Here is a 24,687-nt window from a genome sequence, read left to right on the forward strand (position 1 = left end):
AAGAAATCTGAAATTTTAGCTTAAATGTGGTGCGTGAACAGTAACAATGATGACGTGGCAGCACGTAATTAGTTGCGGTTTCTAACAATTTTTTGTTGTTGTTGTTTTCTAATTTCAAGTCTTGGTCAATTTACAATTTAGAAATTGGTGGAATTTATTTAAAGGAGGAAAATTTAAACAAGTCTTGGAGCCTTTTCAAAGTCAAGTTTTCAAGACTTTGACTTTCTTGTACTTCTCCTTATAACATGGATCCTTGTTTTATGGAAAGTGGTTGATATGTGATTGACTATTTGATGAGTGATAGGAAGTCTTTCAAGACTAACAAAGCTTAACCTCTTTTTCCTTCACCATTATAGATCTAATGTTCACTTTATATTAACAAGCTATGAAGGTTGTGAAGAACTTCAAGAACAACATCAACAATCACCAATAACAACCAACAACAATCTCCAAAAATACCACAATTTTCATACGGCCAACTTCTAATTTTCACAATACAATATCTTCAATACTTGGCCAAGAAAACTACAATTTCAAAAAAATGGTTCTTAGGCCACCAATGAACAACAATATCATGTGGCCAAGTTTAGAACAACAACAAGATGAAGACCACAAGGCCAAAACAGTCTACCACAACAATGTTTCAACAATAATTCGGCCACGCCTTATGTTCACGAAAACAACACCAACAATGTAAGATCAAACTTAGATTTAGACTCAAGAGTGTTAGAGATGAATAAAACTAACACTAGAAACAACAAAACAAGTAAAATCTCGGCCAAGACACAATAATAATACAATTTCGGCCAAGAAAACAAAATGGACAGGTTTGCTTCTTTTTCATTTTTCAGTTTTCTAACACTTCTTTTTTGAATTTTCTATCAAGCAAGCCCAAGATTGATCTTTTGGGAACAAGATAAAGTTCTCTGATACCAAATGATACGAGACAAACAAGGAGAACATGAAACACACTCTAAATCAGTCCACTAATCTTAAGGATCCAAGGACCTTTTTGGAGACCACTCTCGGATTCGCTACCAACAAGAAGAATACAAGATTCAATGATGTATATAACACCCAAAACATCATCAACACATGAATAACAATAGGATTACAATAATAATAATCAACGGTTTTTAACAACACAAGAAACAACAATAAAAGATTATACTAAACAAAGGGATAGAAAAATAGACTACATGAAGGCATAATCTTAAGAACCAAAGACCATATTTCACTCTTGGACCCTTAACACTACACACTACAATTCACCTATATCTTATGTGGAACAAGAGGGACCTCGATCTCCCAATAATCCAACATTTCCAAGCTTGAATCCAACACGAGTGATTCCACACTCAAGTAAAAATCCCTAGTTACAATGTTTGGCCATAGGGACCTTTCTCATAAGAGAGAAATGTCTAAGTGTCTAAAAATTTTGATATTCATTAAAACTAATGACTAAAATCCTACATCATTCTATTTATAGTGTGTTAAAATAATAGGTAAAATGACCAAAAGGTCCCTTTAATGAAATGTGACCAAGGGCGCCCTTGGAGTGCAAGTTTAGGGTCGGTTTTGGTGTGATCCAAGGTCTTCTCCATACTTCACTTGAACGCTTTATTGGACGGCTCCAATACATTCTCACATACGTGCATTCTCATGGTCATACTCGTATCATTTTGGAGGGCCTCTTCACACTTCAATAAGTATAGGCCCTTAGATGGACTCACAGGGCCCTCACACACGACCAATGATGTGAACAAGGCTTGGATTCTTTAAAATTCACGTGCTTGACTTCGTGTGAAAGGTCTCGAGCTAGGAATACCCATATCATATCGTTCTTATCTTGACGGCAGAGTCTCATGCTGATAACGTGTTATAAAATATAAAGAATAACAATAATAAATAGAGAGAGAAGATAAGAGGATTATTTATTTCTCTTGAGGGATGAGAGATCAAATAATTGAGGATACAATGAACAAAACCCCTCTATTTATAGGAGAAAATACTCCTAGTTTCTCTCTAAAATATAGATATTTCATTTCCTAGTAGATATCAACTTGATTTTGATAGATCTTATCTATATTCTTGATAGAAATTCACTATAATGTAAATACATTTATAACACTTTTAATATTTTCAACTTTTCTTTTGTAAATTTGTGTGTGGCAGTTATTGTTTTTTAAATTACTAGTTTACTTGCACATGTCTTGTATGTGTAACTTTTAATTATTTAAAATTAGATGATTTTATCAATTACGAAGATTTTTAATGAAGAGCAAAATTAAAGAAACATAACAAGCAGTTTTGTAAAATAAATAAATCAAGTCATAACTCTAAGCAAAGCAAAAACAATATACATCACAAATAGTAGTAACACTTACTATACTAATATTTGGATAACTTTGCAAACATTAAATTTGTAGATGTAGATGAAGATGTAGATTTATAAAATTATTAAATTTTTTAAAATCAAATTTAGTTAATTTAGAATTCTTAAACTAATTAAAAAAATATTAGTTGTCATTAATTCTGATAACTTCTAATAAGGAAATGTTTTATCATAATTATATTTAATTAATTTTCAACCCTTAAATATAAGAAAAAATAGTGAAAAATAATTTTGTCTAAAACAAAGACTTTTAGTGAAGGACAAAAAGTTCAAACCACATTTCTAAGGCCCTTCACACTTTTAATTTATTAGTATTAGTATTAGTATAGTATATTATTAGTATTAGTATTAGTATTAGTATTAGTATTAGTATAGTATTATAGATTATTTAATTGAATGTTTATTTTTTAATAAAAAATATTGCTAACACAAGAAATTCTTACCTCATTATTAGACACATATAGCTTTTGAACGTTTTCTCGCTATCCACTTATCCTTTTATTGTTTAACCTTGAATTAAATTGATTATGAAAATAATGCATTTTTGTCACAACTAACTCACACGTGCACACGTTGTCTTCATTTATCCATCACAAACTGACAAAAGAGCATCCACATGCAGACCAAAGGCTACGGAAAGAATAGAGAAGAAAGAAAGGAAATGAGAAAAATAAAGGCAGTTATAGTTGGAGGGAGCATAGTAGGTATATGCTCTGCACATGCTCTTATTAGAGCAGGTTGGGATATGGTGGTTCTTGAGAAAACTCCAACACTTCCAACTGGTAGCCCTACTGGTGTTGGCCTTAGACTTGACCCCCTATCTCACAAAATCATTGAATCTTGGCTTCAACAACCATAACTACTTCAACAATCCACCTTACCTGTTTCCCTAGATCAAGTAAGTTCAATTTATTTTGATTGAATTTTATACTTCCAGTGAGGCTTTTCCCAGACCTTGCGCATAGAGACTACTTTAATGCACGTACTGTCTTTTTTATTTAATGTTTTCTTTGTCACACCAAATTTTCAACTATAATTAATAAATGTTTCTTCAACTACTTATGCATTATACTTTTTTAACTCCTGCAAGAAAAGTCCTAAAATGATGACTAATAGTAGCATATTCAACACTGCCAGCTATAAATTATAATTTACCTTTTGACTTATTTATCTGAAACTATTTGAAATTTATGGAATTTAAGATTGTTAATTTGACTAACCTTTTATATGTTTAATGGTAGTGTGACTAGTGTTGTTAATCCTTCTCATCAAAGTTGGATCATATGATTTTGACACTAAGTTTTGTACTAGGATATGAACTTAGGATTTTCATGTTATTACTCCTAAAGCCTCAAACAATCAACAAATCACTTTGTCTCTTTCAATAGATCAAGTAAGTACAAATCAAAAATCCCATCTCCTTTTTGGTTGATTGAGTTTGTGTTATATTGTTTTTCCTTTTGTGGTTTCTTCTCTCTATTTAATATGATAGTATTCCAATGAAGGTTTGCCCTGTTCCACCAATACATAACATCATATAACTGTCAGAAATTTGGAGTATTCAAAATTGTAATTGGATTTTATAATTTTACATCAAAATAGTGTTAACAGAGGAATAATTTCAATAAATGGGTTTGTCATATTTTTCATGATAAAAATGGTGAAAACGCATGGTGAATGGAGCACCTTCAGTGTGCAATTTTTATATTAAAAAATAGATGGGCTGTTTAATATATTTACATTGAAGGTGCTCTACTCTTATAAGTGTTCAATGAATCTTTTGCATTTTAAAGAAGGCTCATTAATAGTTATGAGCCTTCAATATTACTTTTACGGTTCAAGAATCTGAAAAAGGCTATCATTTTCTGAATTGATGGGACGATAAAGGATAACTTTTGCATACTCTAAAGGCTCATCCAAAGCTATGCACCTTCAAGCAAAGCATTAGTAAGAAACAAGCAACTGAAGATAAAAAAAAAATAACAATATAAGTGTATTGTATATATATATGTACCATATATGAATTCACATATTAATTGTTTTTAATAAGTAATTAAAAATAATTAATTACTTAGCATCCAAAAAGATAAGTCTGTAATTTTTTTTTTAGGCCAAAAATCAATAATACAATTTAAAATTGGCAACGACGAAGAGAAGGATTGAAAAACAAACCTAAAAATCATAAGTATTTCATAAATTTGACTCAAGCTATTAACTTGCACTCTAAAAAGCTATTAACTTGCACTCTGAAATTGGCAACGACAAAGAGAAGGATTGAAAAAGAAAACTAAAAATCACAAGTATTTCATAAATTTGACTCAAGCTATTAACTTGCACTCTAAAAAACTAATTTCAAACTGAAAAAGAAAGATTTATTTTTTACCTTTATAACAAAAGAACACTAATTTTAATAAATAAAATATTTTCAACATGAACTATATAAAATAGAAAACAAAAGTGCATAAAAACCTATCGGAGAGGGGTTAAAAAATAACCAAATCAATAGGAATCATTATAATAGCAACGTTATATAATATTGCCTTAAAAATTTAATACTACACATTATCAGAATAAATAGCGAATATGTTTATAAACTATCGTATACATGTGAAAGGAGTAAAACTTGCGATAACCGAAAACAGAAGTACTATTCCTGTAAAAATAGTTGGACGAAAAAAGAGATAAACCTTTGATTTTTTCGGCTACTTCATTCGGCTGCAACATGTTTGTTTCATATAATTTTTTCAATAAAAATTTGTTAACTAAAAGAGAAACATGAAAATTATCAAAAAGGGAGAATTCATAATCAATTATTGATTATGTATAACACATATATAATCTTTAAATTTACTAACTAAATAAATAGAGAAAAATAAAAAAAGAATGATTGTAATGGATGCAAGAAGAAAAATGTCATGTCCCAAAATAATTCCTAGGCGTGACTAGCTCCCGTTAAAACTACTTACCGGGAGAACCAATTTTCTATACATTCACAATATCTACAAACACTGAGATAAAGACATGTGCAACTTCAAGTGCGTGAAATAGTTATTAAATGCAAAATAATTATCCACTGGGTTATCATAATATGATTTATGAAAACAACAATACTTTGATAATAACTCTCTCGCCTCAAATGCCACACCAAGACCATGGAGCATCTAAACAGAGTTACATGAGTTCAACTTTTGGGCATGCAAACCCAACAAAAAGAATTATAATGTAAAAATAACTAAAGCTTTATGACAGCCTCCATGAATAATGCGAAGGCTCACTTTAGCAACAGAATCCATACGTAAAGACCGCCAGCTAGGAGTCTCTCTCTTTGTAACCGTATCTGCAGATATGCAAGTAAGGAGTGAGTTATATATATATAACCCATTAAGATCCTCGACCCGCTACTTTAATACCCCTGAAACAAGTTTTAGAAAACACAAGGAACAACAAAATACACAAATAATGTGTACCTAATATCTCTTATAAGGTAATGTCAATAAGATCCAAAAAGAAGTTCAAAAATGTCACTCTATATCTCAACTCAATCAACTCTCACGACTTATCATAAATGATAGTAAAGGTGATTGGCCTAGAACTCCAACAAGTCCACGGCAACATATATAATGCCCCAAAAGTCTACTACAGCAGTATGTGCAATCCTCTAACAAATTACGCCAGCATAAGTAATGCCCCTAACATATTACGACAGCTATGTATGCCCCTAGAGACTATAACGGCAGCAAAGAAAATATGTTCAACACCCAACGTCATCTCACATATTACCACTAAGTAATTCTCATACACCTCACAAATTATATATCCACAGCTAGTCAAATACCACCTATTCTATCAAGTTCATGCTTATCCCAACACATGGACTAGGCAAAAAAATATAATTTTTTATAAATCAAATTTGAAAAGCAAGCATCCAAGCTTAAAGTCTCACTTACCTCGAATGCATAATTCAAGCACCACCTCCTAGTAAATCAAAATATATTTTCATAAGATCAAACATCTTAAAATACACCAAAAATGGATTTAATATAGTCAATATCCCATCAATGAACATTGTCTAAAATTTCAGAACAAGTCATATACTAAAGTCTATCATTTAATCCAATTAATCGAATTATGTACTTGTACCATATAAAATGTAATGCAATTTCAGAACGGTTATTGTGCTTCAAATTAAACTTACCAGTAGCTAATTACAACTAACCCAATCATTAACTAGAGTTGTGATCCATTTTCAGTGAATATTACAGACACCAAAATTGCCAAGAATTATCGTGGCTTTGTAGTATCTTTTAACATCCAAATTTTCTATAGAATTCAAATACTTCACCAAACCATTGATGTTTCAAAGTCATAATATTGATATGAATTATTCTAATCGTTGATCCAAATAGAATAAGGGTAGGAAGAAAGGAATATGTCACTGTTTTTCAGAATTTTATGCCAAAGAACTATAAACAAATTTCATACCTTATCAGTGAAAGATGCCTGCTAACGTAGCTTAGATAATCTCTACTATTTTTATCTTTCTATGATGCTTTTGTTGTGTGCTTATTGATCTCTTCCAAGAATAAAGAGAGCAATATATAGCCCTATTATTCTACTTGTACGTTACTAGCATGAAACTAAAGAGGGATTTTGGCTTGTCCCCTTTTAATTTCTTAATTAGTAATAAGAATTATTTATAATTACCAATTAACCCTTCATTAAAAAAAATAAGTTGGGCTATTATATTCTCCCCCACTTAAAATAATGTCCATCCTCAAACGGGTCTAGAATCATACCTGAAGTGTCAAATAAGTGAGGACATTGAACTTCCATCTCCTCTTTTGACTCCTAAGTAGCCTCCTTGGTTGGATGATTATGCTATAATACCCTGACTGAAGTTATCTTTTTCAATCTCAATTGTCGCGCTTGCCTATCAAGAATAACTATCGGGCTTTCTCATAAATCAAATTCTCATCAAGCTCTACATCCTCTGGCTGGATCTTATAGCTATCATCACGAACATATCGTCTAAGCATAGACACGTGAAACATAGGATGTACCGCGGATAATATCGGAGGTAAACCTAGCCTATATGCCACCAATCCAATTTGGTCCAAGATCTCATAAGGACCAATATATCTAGGACTCAACCTACCTTTCTGGCCAAATCTCATAACTCCTTTCATGGGAGAAACTTTAAAAAAAACTTTTTCTCCTTTTGCAAACTCCAAATCATAGACCCTCTTATCTGCATAGGATTTTTGCCTGCTTTGTGATGTCTTAAGTCAGTCTCATATCACTGCAAACCTTTTTCAATGTATGCTGAACTAAATCTGGACCTAATAACTATGCTTTGTCGGGCTCAAACCAGCCAAGACACTTGTGACCATATAGAGCCTCATATTGTGCCATTTGAATGCTTGACTGGTAGCTATTATTGTAAGCAAACTCTGTCAAAGGAAGATGGTCATCCCAATGCCACCGAAATCAATCGCACAAGCTCTAAGCATGTCCTCCAAGATCTGGATAACTCGCTTAGACTGCCAGTAGGTCTGCGAATAAAAAGTCATACTTAACTCAACCTGCGAACCTAATGCCTTCTGAAAAGATTTCCAAAACATAGCAGTGAACTGTGCACCTTGATCAGATATGATTGAAATAGAAATACCATAAAGCTGAACTATCTCCTGTAGATAAATTTCTGCTAACTGTTTCGCGGTATAAGTCACCCTAACTAGTATGAAATAGGCAGATTTTGTAAGTTTGTCCATTATCACCCAAATAGAGTCGTGCTTCTTGAAAATATTTGGCCACCTCACAACGAAGTCCATAGTAATTTGTTCCCACTTCTTCTCTGGTATAATTAATTTTTGCATCACTCCGCCAGGTTTTTGATGTTTATATTTAACCTGCTAACAATTTAAACAACTAGTCACATATTTCAAAATATCAACCTTCATACTTTTCTACCAGTACAATTTGCACAAGTCTTGATACATTTTCATAGAACCAGAGTGGATAGAGTATTTCAAACTATGAGCCTCATCAAGAATTAGTTGTCTCACGTCACTCACAATGGAAACACACAATCTTCCATAATGACGTAGCATACCTTCACTATCAATAGTGAAAGACTTAACACCGTTATTCTGCATTCGATCTCAAATCCCAACAAGGTAGGGATTATCATATTGGTAAGTCGTAACTTGCCCAATTAAGGATGACTGAACCACTATAACTGTAAGTAATTTTCCAGGTATGGTGTGATCAATTCAAACTCCATGATTGGCTAAAGACTGAATATCCATAACCACAGGTCGCCTTTCAGCAGCAAATCAGGCCAAGCTGCCCATAAACTTCCTACTTAAAGCATCTTATACTACATTCGCTTTCCCAGGATGATACAAGATAGTGAGATTATAATCTTTAAGTAACTCTAACCACCGTCGTTGTCTGAGATTCAAATCTCTTTGCTTCAATAAGTACTGCAGACTCTTGTGATCAATATAGATTTCACACGGCTCACTATAAAGATAATGATGCCAGATCTTGAGTGCAAATATAACTGCGGCCAATTCCAAGTTGTAAGATAATTTTTCTCATGGACCTTTAGCTGCCGATAAGTATACGCCACCACATCACCATTCTGCATTAAAATACAACCCAATCCAAATTGAGATACATCACAATAAATAGTGAAACCATCCTCTGTTGTAGGTAAAGTTAAAATTAAAGCCGAAATTAATATTGTCTTTAATTCCTGAAAACTTTCTTCACATTCATCTGATCATCAAAAAACCATATTTTTCTGAGTCAAGCGGGTCAATGGAGCGGCTATCTTTAAGAATCCCTCTACAAACCTCCTGTAATAATTAGCTAAACCTAAGAAGCTACGTATTTCTGTAACGGTACTAGGCCAAGGCCAATCTCGAACTGATTCAATCTTCTTTGGATTAACATGAATCCCATCTCTTGACACCATATTTCCCAAAAAGGAAACCATTCCCAACCAAAACTCACACTTTGAGAATTTGGCATAAAGTTTTTGTTCTCTAAGTGTCTGCAAGACAACTCAAATATTATCCATGTTCTTCCTCACTTCGAGAGTAAACCAAAATGTCATCAATGAATACAATAACAAAATGGTCTAAATACGGCTTGAATACCATGTTCATGAGGTCCATAAATGTGCAGGTGCATTAGTCAGTCCAAAAGACATCACTAAAAATTCAAAATGCCTATACCTGGTTTGAAAAGTTGTCTTAGTGATATCTTCAGCCTTGATTCTTAGTTGATGATAACCCGATATCAAGTTAATTTTTTAAAAGTGAGTAGCACCTATAACTGATAGAATAGATCATCATACGAGGCAAAGGATATTTGTTCTTGATTGTTTGCTTATTCAACTTCCTATAGTCAATGCACATTTTCATCGTGCCATTTTTTTTTCATAAGTAACACAGGTGCACCCTAAGGTGACACACTAGGCTTGATGAATCCCTTATCTAGTAACTCTTGGAGTTGAACCTTTAATTCCCTCAACTCAGCAGGAGTCATACGGTAAGGTGGAATAGAGATAGGTTGAGTCCCTGGTACTAATTAATGCTGAACTTAATTTCTCTCATTGGAGGTAGCCTAGGCAAATCATCTGGAAACACATCAATAAACTCTCAAACAATGAGAATGTTGTTAATAGAAAATTTCTCTGCTCAAGTGTCATGAATGGTAGCAATAAAACCCAAACAACCATGATTAATCATTCGGAGGGCTTTTACATAAGATATTATCTTTTCTTGAGTCACAAGAGTTATACCTTTCCACACTAAGGGTGCTTCTCTAGGAATATCAAAATGTATAATCTTAGAATACTAATCAACCAAAGCGTAACATGACGCCAACCAATCCATACCCATAATCACATCAAAATCAGTCATTGGCAACACAAGTAGATCAACTATGATGTCCTTACCCTGAATAGGTATCACATAATCTCTATAAACTCTATCCATTGATAAGGTCTCCCCCACTGGAGTCGTAATAATATATGGCTCGATAAGAGTCTCAATCCTTCTTTCTAAGAATAAAGCAAAAGATAGAGACACATACGAGTATGTAGAACCAAGATCACTAAGAGAATATGCCTCATGAGAATTTACAGTGATAATATGTTTGACTACTACACTAGATGCCTCTATGTCCTGTCTAGCCATAGCAAAAAATCTCGGTGGTCCACCTGCTATTTGAGAACCCTAAGCACCCTATCGACCCTGTCCAAAAACACCCTGTGGAGCGATCCTAGCTAGCTAAGTGCGAGCATAAGTACCTGCAATACCTTTCTGTACCTGTGCAGTAGTTTGACTAGAACCAGAATTTCCCTTAGGACAAAACTTAGCAATATGCCCTCTTTCACCACTAGTATAACAAGGACCACCAACTCCAAAACAACGCCCACTATGATTTCTGCCATAATTAGAATATTTTGGATGTTGTCCAGACTGAAAAAATTGCTACTCTATCGCTGCATCTGTTGGTGACCCTGTCTAGCGGGATAACTATTCTTTAAAGATTGACCTATTGACTCTGACTGCGCAGGCCTAGATTGACCATAATGAAAACCAATCTTGCTCCTAGACGGAGCACCACTAAACCCACCTGAGTTACGTGCCTTTTTGTTTTCTCAATTAATCTTTTCCATCTCATAATAGGATTCAGAGTGGAGAGCAGTGTCAACCACCTCAGCATAGGATCCATTACGCACATCCCATATTACTGGACCATGATAATGAGCCTCTAGTCCATCTACAAATTGTCTTACTTTCTCCTATGATCTGCAACCAAAGATGGAACATACCTGGACAACTCAGTGAACTTAGCTTCATACTCAGTGACCGTCATAGATCCTTGTCGCAGATTATTTAACTGGTGTCTCATGTCATCTTGTTTGCTCAATGGAATAAATATGTCCATAAACATAGCTAAAAACTCTGACCAAGTGATCGATGGTAGCCTTGCTTGTTTTCCCCTCTAAACAAAAGTCCACCACGTCCCAGGAGATGCTTAGAACAGGAAAGTAGTAAATTCTACACCACAAGTCTCCTTCAATTCTAAAGTAGTCAGTATCTTTTTGCAATGTTCTATAAACTTTTGAGGCTCAATATAAGATGGTATAGCATCAAACTCCAGGGGCTTAAGATTTATGAAATTCTTAAGATCCTTGGGTTGCCCCATAATTGTAACCGACTAATCAATTGGTTGAGGTGCCTGAGAAGTTGTAACATTCAACTAAACTTGTGCTTGCGTCTACAAAGTAGCCTGAGGAGCTGGAGTTCAACCCTGATTAGGCACTAATGCCTCAAGTACATTCAACATTCTTACCACTATATCTACAGGTAATGCAATAGTAGGTGCAGCAACTGGCACTGCAGCTGGAGTATCTCGGTCAACTTGGTCCTACACTTGCTCAGAAGCTACAACTTGGGGCTGGCCTCCATTCCCAACTCCAGGCTGAGCAGCGGTATATGTCTTAGTTTGAGGCCTAGTTGGATGAGACCCAATTCTACCACCACAGGTAGAATTCTGACCAGCAGCATGCCCAGCAGGTGTATTAGATCGACTAGCGAAAGAAGAACCACGTCTTTTAACCATCTGCAAAATAGTATTTAAAGGTTAGACTTAATTTAACTCAACGCATCAATAATGAATAAAAAGGGGAAACTTCCTAGATGTTCTGTAGCCTCAAGTTCATAAGTATGGGCGCCTACATACCCCTGAACAAAAATCTACTAAACACTGCTCCATGACCCGGGACTTAAAGCCTAAGCTCTGATACCAAATTTGTCACATCCCAAAACAATCCCTAGGCGTGACTGGATCCCATTAACACCACTTGCCGGGAGAACCAATTTTCTATACATTCACAATTTTTACAAACACTGAGATAAAGACATGTGCAACTTTAAGTGCATGAAATAGTTATTAAATGCAAAGTAATTATCCACCTGGTTATCGTAATACGATTTAAGAAAACAACAATACCTAGATAATAACTCTCTAGCCTTAAATACTACACCAAGACCATGGAGCATCTAAATAGAGTTACATGAGTTCAACTTTTGGGAATGCAAACCCAACAAAAAGAATTATAATCTAAAATAACTAACTTTGGATGACAGCCTCCACGAATAATGTGAAGGCACATCTTAGCAACAGAATTCACGCATAAAGACTGTCAGCCACAAGTCTCTCTCTCTCTGCAACCGTATCTACAGGTATGCAAGTAAGGAGTGAGATATATAAATATAACCCAGTAAGATCCTCAATCCACTACTTTAATACCCCTGGAAAAAGTGTTAGAAAATACAAGGCACAACAAAATACACAAATAATATGTACCTAATGTCTCTCATAAGGTAATGTCAATAAGATCCAAAAGGAAGTTCAAAAATGTCACTTTATATCTCAACTCAATCAAATCTCACTGCTTGTCATAAATGGCAGTGAAGGTTATTGTCCTAGCACACTGACAAGTCCACGGTAGCATATATAATGCCCCCAAAAGTCTACTACGATAGCATGTACAAGCCCCTAACATATTATGATAGTTATGTATGTCCCTAGAGACTATAGCGGCAACGAAGAAAATATGTTCAACGCCCCAACTTCATCTCACATATTACCACTAAGTAATTCTCTATACACCTCACAAATTACATATTCACAGCTAGTCAAATATCACTGATTCTACCAAGTTCACGCTTATCCCAATACATGGACTAGGCAGAAAAATATATTTTTTTATAAATCGGATTTGAAAAGAAAGCATCAAAGCTTAAAGTCTCACTTACTTCGAATGCACAATTCAAACACCACCTCCTAGTAAATCAAAATATGCTCCCGTAAACTCAAACACCTTAAACTACACCAAAAATGGGTTTAATATAGTCAATACCCCATCAACGAACATTTTCTAAAAGTTCAGAGCAAGTCAAATATCAAAGTCTATCGTTCAATCCAATTAATCAAATTATGTACTCCTATCATATAAAATGCACTTGCACCCTTTATAAGATAACAAAGAAATTTTGCGCAGGAAGTGAACTAATTGCCAAACTTGAATCTTGATATACCATCATTTTCAAGACGAACCGTTATTGTGCTTTCAGTTAAACTTACCAGTAGCCAATTACAACTAACCTAATCTAACTAGAGTTTTGATCCATTTTCAATGAATATTGCAGACACCAAAGCTGCTAAGAACTACCGTGGCTTTGTAGCATCTTTTAACATCCAAATTTTCTATATAATTCAACTACTTCATCAAACCATTGATGTTTTCAAGTCATAATATTTATATGAATTATTCTAATCATTGCTCCAAATAGAATAAGGGTAGGATGAAAGAAATATGTCACTGTTTTTCAGAACTCTAAGCCAAAGAACAATAAATAAATTTCATACCTTATCGGTGAAAGATGTCTGCTAACGTAGGTTAGATACTCTCTGCGGTTTTTATTTCTCTACGCAATTTTTTTGTGTATACTGCTTGCTGATCTCTTCCGAGAATAAAGGGAGCAATATGTAGCCCTATTATTCTACTTGTACGTTACTAGCGTGAAACTGAAGAGGGCTTTTGGTTTGTCCCCTTTTAATTCCTTAATTATTATTAATAATTGATTATAATTACCAATTAACCCTTCATTAAAAGAAAATTAAAAAAAAATTAATCATACATTTTTGTAGGGTTTTCATTGGATTTCACATCTTTTTCTGAATGAACCTTTCAATTTTCATCGGGCTTGAATGTTATTTTAATGAAGGAAACCTTTAATGAATTATTTTTAAAAAAAGAAAAAATCTAAAACGTACATGTATGTGATAGTGGTATATTAAGTTTTTTTTAATATTTAAAATCTTTGTGTATCTTTTTAATTAGGTGACAGCATTTGGTTGGAGTACTAGTCCACGTAGGAGCGATTTTCATGCATATGTGTTGCAAGATTGAAGTATTTTTTTGTTCAGCTTTTGTGTAGTTAAAGGGTCTACTTGTACACTGTCAAAGTTAATATCTAAAATCTACGTGTATCTTTTTAATTAGGTGGCTCCATTTGGTTGGAGTACTAGTCCACATAGGAGCGATTGAGTTTCACGCATATGTGTTGCAAGATTGAAGTGTTTTTTATTTAGCTTTTGTATAGTTAAAGGGTCTACTTGTACACTGACAAAGTTAAAGGTCATAGTTATAATTTAATACCAAGTTAAAGGTCTTGTTTATGTATTATGCCAATTCTTAACCTATTAGTCTTATGTTTCTTCTACCACCACAACTTATGTATTAATAGACAAAGTTAAAATATCTCAAATTCCATGTAAACTAGTGTCACATAAAACGAGCCAACACGGAGTATTATTTACAATATTAAGATGCTAATAGTGATCATTTTTGGACCTTTCTTGAAGGAGGTAAACATATACACACATATATGACTATATATGTGTTATAGTAATGCCTTTAGCAATATACACACATTTATCCAAGCTACACCCACAAGTATAGGTGCTGGATAGTTCTTTCTACCAAAGTTGGAGCAAATGGTGTCACACTAAGGGCCCGTTTGGCCATAAAAACATCTCCTTTTTTCCGAAAATTTTTTCACTTTTTTTACTTTTCCGGAAATTGTGGTATTTGGCCATGAAAATTCAAAAAATTATTCTGGACTTGGATTCCAAAAAGTGAAAACAACTTCTTGTTATTTTCATAATTTTCCACTTCCATTTTCAACTTTCATTATTTTTACATATAACCTCAATCTTTAATTTTTTACACAAACCCCTCTTATAAATACAACCAACCGTCAAGAAAAAAATTATTATTTATTTTCTATGGTACAACATCATTTTTAATTGTTACAGATATTCTAATCTCTTTTTCTTCTTTTAACCAAAATTTACTAACGTGAAGTAAATGGCAATCTATGGTGGAAATATATCAACTTTTGTTTTGAATGGACTATATTATAGAAATATAAGGCCTAGTACATTATGTTATTTAAAAATGAGAAATTTAAATTTTTTTTTCTTGTCATTCTAATTTTTTGTATATTTCATATAATGTCTATTATGATTTTAATAAATTATTAAAAAGTGATCAATAAAGTTGCATATCAAACATAACGTAACAATCCATATTTACAATACAATAATATTCAAGGAAAATCAATATCATCAATAAAGAAAAGCAAAAAAATAGCACTAATCTATTCAGAAATAATCCATCCATAAATTTTTTTAAAAAGATCAAATTTAATAAAATAATTAATTCAAGTGAAAGTAAGTAAGAATTTTCATCAACAAATATAAGAATAAAAAAATATATTTATATCCATCAATCAAGTCCCTAGGGAGATTCTTTGAAGATGTTTGGAGGTGAGTAGGGTCCCGGTGGCGTATATCAGAGCAATCAAGGACATGTATGATGGAGCTAAGACTCAGATTAGGACGGCAGGAGGAGATTCAGAGCATTTTCTTATCTTGACAGGGTTGCATCAACAATCTACTCTTAGCCCATTTTTGTTTGCTTTGGTGATGGATGTGTTGACGCGGCGTATTTAAGGAGAGGTGCCTTGGTGTATGCTTTTTGCAGATGATGTAGTTTTGATTGATGAGACGCGGGGGTGTGTGAATGATAAACTAGAGGTGTGGAGACAGACCTTTGAGTCTAAAGGGTTCAGGTTGAGTAGGAGCAAGACAGAGTATTTGGTATGCAAGTTTAATAACATGAGGTAGGAGAACGAAGTGGTAGTAAAGTTGGATTCCTATGAGGTATGTAAGAGGGATAGTTTCAAGTATCTCGGGTCTTTGATTCAGGGGAATGGTGAGATTGACGAGGATGTCTCCCACTGTCTTGGGGCGGGATAGATGAAGTGGAAGCTCGCCTCGGGGGTGTTGTATGATAAAAAGCTACCGCCCAAGCTTAAAGGCAAGTTTTATAGGGTGGCAGTCCTTCCGGCCATGATTTATGAAGCGGAGTGTTGGCCCGTTAAAAACTCTCACGTTCAAAAATTAAAGGTGGCGGAAATGCGAATGTTGCATTGGATGTGCAGGCTTACTAGGGTTGATAAAATTCGAAATGAGACCATTTGAGAAAAAGTTGAAGTGGCTTCGGTGGAGGACAAGATGCGGAAAGTTCGATTGAGATGGTTCGGGCACGTGATGAGAGGTAATTAGATGGGACATGGGGCAGTTGCAGCTCACTGAGGACATGACCCTAGATAGGAAGATCTGGAGAACGCGAATTAGGTTAGAAGGCTAGTGCCAGTTTGGGTCGTTGGGGTAGGACTTTACTTAATGGGTGTATTATTCTTGTTATACCACCTTATTGCATGCTTTATTACAAATTTGTTTACTATTATTTGTTTATTATTCATTGTGGGCGATGTATTTACGTCTTCTCATCTTGTTCCATGCTTTATTAAGGATTTGGTTATTAGCTCGTGTCTTGAGCCGGGGGTCTATCGGAAACAGCCTTGCTACTTCTTCGGAGGTAGTGGTATGGACTGCGTACATCTTACCCTCCCCAGACCCCACTATGTGGGAATACACTGGGTTTGTTGTTGTTGTTGTTGTTGTATATCCATCAATCATATTTATCAAAATATATTTTCTTTATTCAATCGACTATGGTTAGATAAACTTATTTAGCTCGTGCTTGTGATATTTTTTTTAAAATTTTAGAAGAATAACAATCATAATAATTAGTTTGTTGTTAATTATTTTATCAATTGAAGACATGTAAATTATTTTCTCAACATTTGGTTGTATTGAGTAGGTAAATTAGTAATTGAGTGATTTTGATAATTTTTAAAAGTTGAGGGCATAAAATCATATTTAAAAAAGATTTTTCAATAATCTAAAAAAAAATTAAAAAAGACATGGTCAAACACAACTCCAACTCCAACTCCAACTTCATCTTCAACTCCAACTCCAACTCCAACTCAGGAAAAAAAAATATTTCATGGCCAAACGGCTACTTAGGGGTTGTTTGGTTGGGAAATAGTTATTCCGGGATAATTAATTCTGGGATTAATTATCCCGAGATAACTTATCCCACCATGCATATGAGATAACTTATCCCATTACTATGGTGTAAATGGTGGAATAAGTTATTCCGGTATTAACTAATACCTCCAACCAAACATGAGATAAAATAATCCTTTATTTTATCCCGGACTACTTATCCTTTATACCTCACACCAAACGACACCTTAGGTTGTACTAGGATATGAACAAAGGATAGTGATCCTTAATAAGTGATCACTATTAAGTATCTAATAGTGATACTAGCCAGATCACAAAGTATCAAAAGGATCACAACCTGATAGTGATCCCAATACTTCTTTCTCAACCAATCAACCCTTCCTTTTGTGATCTGGCTAGTGAAGGGTAGAGAAGGGTGATATTTCAATAAGTAAATTAACACATCAGGTTGTGAAAGAATCATCGTATGCCCCTCTATCTCGTCTTTGTGGTGTGGAAGGGGAAAAAACTAGGAGCGGTACTATGATACTCTTTCAACAAGTGATGCATAATGTCTTACGAACTTTAAATTCATCATTAAGGAGTATGTTTTGATGTATACTAAGCTTCACGTTGTTCGTCATTGGCCAGTGTCCAACACTCACAATAAAAATGCCATTTTGGTCAACCGCTGTAATTTTCTAAACTTTTGATTCTTTAATCTTATGACATCATGGTATAGTCTCACTCCTCAACTGACATACAAGAGAAACCAGTAGTGTATCTCTTAAGAGATCAGCTGAAGTGTGAGTATTTGTGGGTAACACTTTCCTTTTTATAAGTCCAGGGATTTGGAACATGATCATAATGTAGGACAATGAGTTCAACTATAGCAAACACGAGGAACCACATTTACATTTCATACTATTGAGTTAAAAGAGTTACTAGTCCTATTCTGATGCCCCCTTGCCCACGGTCAATATGTGTAAATACATAGTTAACAGCTAACATTAAAAAGAGGTGTTGGCATGTTTCATGTATATCTACATTTGACACTTGATTTAAGATCCACATGAAATTGATCATAATTCTTCCTTCACCGAGAAACCATGGAAGCTACTCTTAGTGATCAATGACGGACCAAAACTTTGTACAAGCGGGATCAGTTGAAGATGATAGTAGTTGACAGTACAGGAAGCAACAGGCACAAAAAGTGGTGATAACTTTAGCTTACCATTTGCTTATCCACACTTCTTGGGCGCATGTGGATCTGCCCTGATAATGATGTGTAGAGAAATATAGTTTTCAGTAGCTAGTTAGTTGCAAACTATGTTGCTCAGACTCTTCAAAAATGTTGTCGCATCCGTGACGGATCCTCCAAAATTGCACTACTTTTGAAGGATCCGGCACGCACCCAATGACATTTTTGAAAAGTCCGAGTAACATAGGTTGCAAATTTGGTATTCTTCAATTTGGATTTTCATCCATCCTCAGTCTTGGTCAACTACAGAACCAGGCAACAGATGGAGAAACAAAAGTGAGCAGGACATTAACAAGGGATGAAAATTTCAATTTCAGAGCAGCTTATTGGGCTGATCTCCATAAACTTTTGTATGGTGCACTACCAGTAGATATTGTTTTATGGGGTTATTTTTTCCTCTCCTTTTCCATGTATGATGATAAATCAAAAGTGAAAGTCGAAGCTAAAGATCTTGAAATGGGTGTTACAGTTGACATTGTTGCTGATTTGCTTATTGCTGCTGATGGTTGTCTGTCTTCAATCAGACAAAGTTTCTGTCAACTTATCAACGAACAAATGAAATCTACTAGAATTTGCAGAAACAATCAGAACTTCTACTTCAACATTGAAGCCAACAAGGAACGAATGAGAGAAGAAAAGTGATCTTTCTTACTCACTAATGCTACAGTAGAGCTGTCTATTTATAGACTACAATAACCGACTCAACAAACTAAGGGAGTAAAATGACTAAACTACCCTTAGGAAAATTAACTGATATTTATATTTCCAATAGTTTCTTTCCAGACCTTAAACTGAGGTTAGCATATGCAGTCAATTAATGTTCTTTTGCCCGCTTTTAATCAAGGAAATGCAACAGTTTGGTGTTTTTAGTAACTCCTATTTTCTGGTAGATATTCAGATTACTGTGCGTGGAGAGGGATTCTTGATTCTTCCAATAAGGAACACTCAGAAGCCATTATCATCCTTAAGAAATTGTATCCAGATCTTGGGAAATGTCTGTACTTTGACCTGAGCGCTGCAACTCATTGTGTATTTTATGAGTTATTGAACCATAGGTTTAATTGGATATGGTACATTAATCAGCCCGAACCTAACCTCAAGGTAATTAGCTTGTCAAATCCAGTCACATGGTTGTTAAAGTAATGTCTCATGAACGAGTGTACACGTGTACCCTGAGCAGAGAAGAATAAGTCTCTCTCAGTTTATGTGGCATTTTGAGCGGATATGGAGCTTAATAAAGAAAAGTTTGACTTTTGAAACTTGCGTATTAAGCATGCCATAATATCTGTGTTGCCATAAAAGTTTGTCATTAAAGGTAAAATGTAAAGTTAAATTGTTTCCAAATGGAATGGATTAAAAAAGAATGCTGCCACTGGAACGGAGGGGGTACTATGGATCCTCTTATTTAGCGAGTATTGGAAAAAAATGTACCGGAATAAAGCAATGTGATTTAGAAGATTAATAATTTCATATATCTAATACCAATAGATTTGGGATTGATATTGAGTTGATTGATTTAAAGTGAATGTACAACTCTTGCTCATCATGATTGATCAACATGTAGGTCCATCAGATTAGATAATGGTTGGAAATTAGGAGAGTGGATGGACAAGCCATTTTCTAAACCACATATCTGATGTACAATTGACGATTTAAGTTCCAACATATTTGAGTATTATCTAGAGGGGGAGATGGGGGGCTTTGAGGGCTTTGGTACCATTACTTTGTGCTTGTTATCTAGATCATATCTTGAATATTGTACGTTTATATTGAATTTAATAATTCTGAAAATTTGTGATGAAATCCAGGGAAATTCTGTGACCATGAAGGTTAGCGAAAACTTGGTTCAAAGTATGCATGAAGAAGCTGAGAAGACTTGGGTTCCTGAATTTGTCAGGGTAATTAAAGAAATTAAGAAACCTTTCCTAAATGTGATATATGATTGTGATCCTCTGGAGCAGATTTTCTGGGACAAAGAGGTGTTGATTGGAGATGCAGCTCATCCTACTACTCCTCATGGTTTGAGAAGTACAAACATGTCGATATTAGATGCAGATGTTTTAGGGAAATGCCTAGAGAAGTGGGAAGTGGAAAATCTGAACTCTGCCCTTAAGAATATCAGTCCATTAGGCTGCCAGTTACTACGGAGCAGGTTTTATATTCTAGGAGACTAGGTCGCATTAAACAAGGTTTATCATTTTCAGACCGTCCGTCCTTTGATCCAAAAACTGCGAGTTCAGATGATTGTGAAGAGCTTCAGCAGAAAAACATGCCTCATTTCTACAATATTCCTTCGTTATTGAAGTAATATCACTGGTTTTATTCTGGCTGGTTATTAAAGTGTTGTTGGATGCGTAATTGGGACGAGCATATTTTGCAACTGACTGTATTCTGCTGCACCCAAAATATAGCAGGCAGAGTCATTGTTGTTGTATCAGTATACAATTCATGACCTCATGAATGTAGTCAAAAGAAAGTTGATATTTGACAGTAAATAAATTTCTCTGTCATTGCTTATTCTCGTGTTTTAAAGAATATCGCTGTGGACACAGTTATCGTGGTTGCTTCTATGTAAAATTCAGGACCTCATGTATGATGTGAAATGCAAATGAAGTTTATATTGCATAGTTTAAGGTTTATTTTTTCTGGTTTAAAGATTTGTCTTAACATTTTCCTTCCTGCCCTCTCCCCTTGTGTTTTTTTTCCACGGCTATGTGTCTAATTTAGTTTTCAGTAGTTAATTAGTTCTAAAATCTGGATTCCTCTACTTGGATTCTCATCACCTCTTGATACCTTATCAACGCTGTTTCGGACAATCTCATCCTCATTCCTGAACGAATGGTCGATTACAGAAACAGGCAACAGATGGAGAAACAAAAGTGAGCCTGATATTGGCAAGGGATGAACATTTCAATTTCAGAGAAGCTTATTGGGCTGATCTCCATAGCCTTTTTGTACGATGCACTGCCGCTAGACTCTTATGGGTTTATTTTCTCCTTTCCTTTTCCATGTATGATGATAAGTGAAATCTGGAAGTCGAATCTGAAGTTCTTCTCACAATTGACATTGTTGCTGATTTCCTAGTTGCTGCTGATGCTTGTCTGCCTTCAACCAGATGAAATTTCCTTCCTGACTTCAAACTGAGGCTAGTATACAAAGTACTAATGTTCTTCTTTTCCCCGTTATAGTTGAGGAAATGCGACAGTTGGTGCTTTTAGTGGATCCTATTTTCTGGTAGATATTCAGGTTACTGCGCATGGAGAATTCTTGATATTTCCAATAAGAAACCATCAGAAGACATTATTAGCTGTAAGAAAGTGTATTCAGATCTTGAGGAAATGCCTGTACTATGAACTGCGCTCTGCAACTTAAAGTGGATTTTATGAGCTATTGAACCTTCGATATAGTGTTGGGGTTCGAAATCGAGAGGGCATCATGCGGAAGCTTAAAGTTTGCAAACTATGAGATGAGACGATAAAGAAAACAAGACTAAAAAGCATTAAATTATTATATGTTTTGGCCAATCAGCCTACATATTATAAAATCTAATATTGAAAAACATTAAACCTATTGGGAGAAATCTCCCTTTAAACAAAGGATGATATTATGTTATGGTATGAGATGCTATTATGTTATGGTATGAGAAGGGGTCTTTCTATTTATAGATGTCCAAAACCTTTATGTTAAAGTTTTATATTTTTCTTTCAAGAAAAGTAAAACTAATTATGGTTACTTTTATTTTCTTTTCAAGAAAAGTAAAACTTAATTTTAATAAGAAAATCAGGGCAAAAACCCTAACAAATATTCCTTTTTTTGCTTGTTTTTCTGCAAAATATTCTTGATCCTCCTTTTTCTTGTGCATAATCATATATCACTGCTGCTTACCATCGTTAAAAATTAATTTGGGTTAGAAATTGAATGCATAATCACATATCACTGCTGCTTACCATCATTAAAAATTGATATGGGTTAAAAGTTGAAGCCCTATGCGTTAAAAATAAAAGCATGGGTTGATATTATTGGAGCCCTGTGTTATAAGTAAACAAGGTTGAAAGTGAAGACTTGTGCATTGAAAGTGAGAACAGGTTAAAAGTGGAGATCATGCGTTAAAAATAGATGCATGGGTTGAAAGGAGCTCAAGCATAAAAATCAGCAAGGGTTGAAAGTTAGCGCCCATAAACATGGATTGAAAATTGATTGCGGTATTAAAGATGGATTAATAGCAGGATTGTTGAAAATATGATTGACAATCATCTCCACATATAGTTTTTGGACATATATCTTCATTATCATCAACTTTGTTGCAACTTTGATTTAAACTATCCTCAATCGAACCATCTGATCTTTGAACCATAGACTCTGATACCACTTGTTAGGGTTCGAAATCGAGAGGGTGTCATGCGGAAGCTTAAAATTTGTAAACCTTGAAATGATAAATCGGACGACAAAGAATACAATACTAAAAAGCATTAAATTATTATATGTTTTGGCCAATCGGCCTACATATTATAAAACCTAATATTGAAAAATATTAAACCTATTTGGAGAAATCTCCCTCTAAACAAAGACTTTTAAAGTACTATATTGTGGATGCTCTTGTGTTATGGTATGAGAACGGGATCTTCTATTTATATATGTCAAAAGCCTTTCCTCTTACAAGAAAGTGGTTAGCCAACTATGAAAAAGTTTTATATTTTTCTTTCAAGAAAAGTAAAGGTAATTATGATTACTTTTATTTTCTTTGCAAGAAAAAAGTAAAACTTAATTTTGATAAGAAAATCAGGAAAAAACCTAACATATAGTAAATTAATCAGCCTAAACCCAACCTTTGGTAATGTACCCGTATAGAGTAGAGTGGTTTTGAGGATCCATATATCTAATATCAACTGATTTGGAATTGCGACGTAGTCGATTGATTTGAAGTGAATGCATAACTAATTCCCATCATGAATGAATCAGCATATAGTTCCATCAGATCAGATCAGATCGTGTCTGTTAATAGTGAAAAGTGTCTACTTCTGAACCAGCATCTACGGTGAAATTCAGGGGAATTTGGTGACTATAAGGGTTAACAAAAATATGATTCACAACATGCATGATGCATGAAGAAGCTGAGAACATTTGGGTTCCTGAATTGGTCGGAATAATTAAAGAAACTAAGGAGCCTTTCTTAAATGTGATATTTGATTGTGTTCATTAGAGCGATTTTTTGGTACAAAGTGGTGTTGATTGAAGATGCAGCTGACCCTATACTCCTCATAGTTTGAGAAGTACAAACATATCGATGTTCGATGCAGCAGTTTTAGGCAAATAAATGTCTTGAGAAGTGGAGAGTGGGGAAAATCTAAACTCTGGTTTCAGAGAGTATCAGTCCATTCAGCTGCCAGTAGCACCAAAGCAAGTTCTACATTCAAGGAGACTCGGTTGCACTAAGCAAGGTCTATCACTTTCAGATCACCTGTTTTTTGATCCCGAAACTGCAAGTTCACAAGATTGTGAAGAGCTTCAGCAGAAAAAAAGAACACGTCTTATTTCGATGATATTTCTTTGATATTGAAGTAATTTCATGGGCTTTTAACTGGCCAAAGCCTCGAGCATTTTATATATTTGTTCATTTTAGCTAATACTTGTGTCTAGTGTAATGAACTCTAAAGAGTGTTGCAAACATAATATTCTCTTTATTTTTCTTTCTCTTATATAATAAGTGACAATGAAACAACTGAAGCAGACTACTCATGGTCGACATGTCTGCTTCAGCTGCTTCAATAGTGATTTTACTATATCATCCCCAATTAATTATTATATGTCATTTACGTATTAAAAAATTAATAATATTTAATTAAAAAAAGTAAAATAAACATTTATGACATGACTGTTTCAGTTACTTCAACCGTCATTTTACTTTATCACCTTCTCCTATATAATAAGTGACAATGAAGCAGGCTATTCATGGTCGACATACCTGCTTCAACTGCTTCAATCGTGATTTTAACATATCATCTCTAATCAATTATTATAT

General features: G+C 34.4%; 1 protein-coding gene and 1 pseudogene across 1 annotated transcript; both read left to right on the plus strand.

Annotated features, from left to right (window-relative positions):
* Positions 1–3,056: 3,056 nt before the first annotated feature.
* On the plus strand, positions 3,057–21,245 carry LOC107879168 (3-hydroxybenzoate 6-hydroxylase). Its single transcript, XM_016726266.2, is given in 6 exon segments — positions 3,057–3,293; positions 18,918–19,196; positions 19,439–19,464; positions 19,559–19,769; positions 20,477–20,777; positions 20,780–21,245. Coding segments are annotated over 6 exon segments (1,251 nt in total). The 3' UTR covers positions 20,977–21,245.
* On the plus strand, positions 21,019–24,219 carry LOC124886625 (annotated as a pseudogene).
* Positions 24,220–24,687: the final 468 nt, after the last annotated feature.

This window comes from Capsicum annuum, chromosome 8 (assembly GCF_002878395.1).
Source record: "Capsicum annuum cultivar UCD-10X-F1 chromosome 8, UCD10Xv1.1, whole genome shotgun sequence".
NCBI classification, from domain to species: Eukaryota; Viridiplantae; Streptophyta; class Magnoliopsida; order Solanales; family Solanaceae; genus Capsicum; species Capsicum annuum.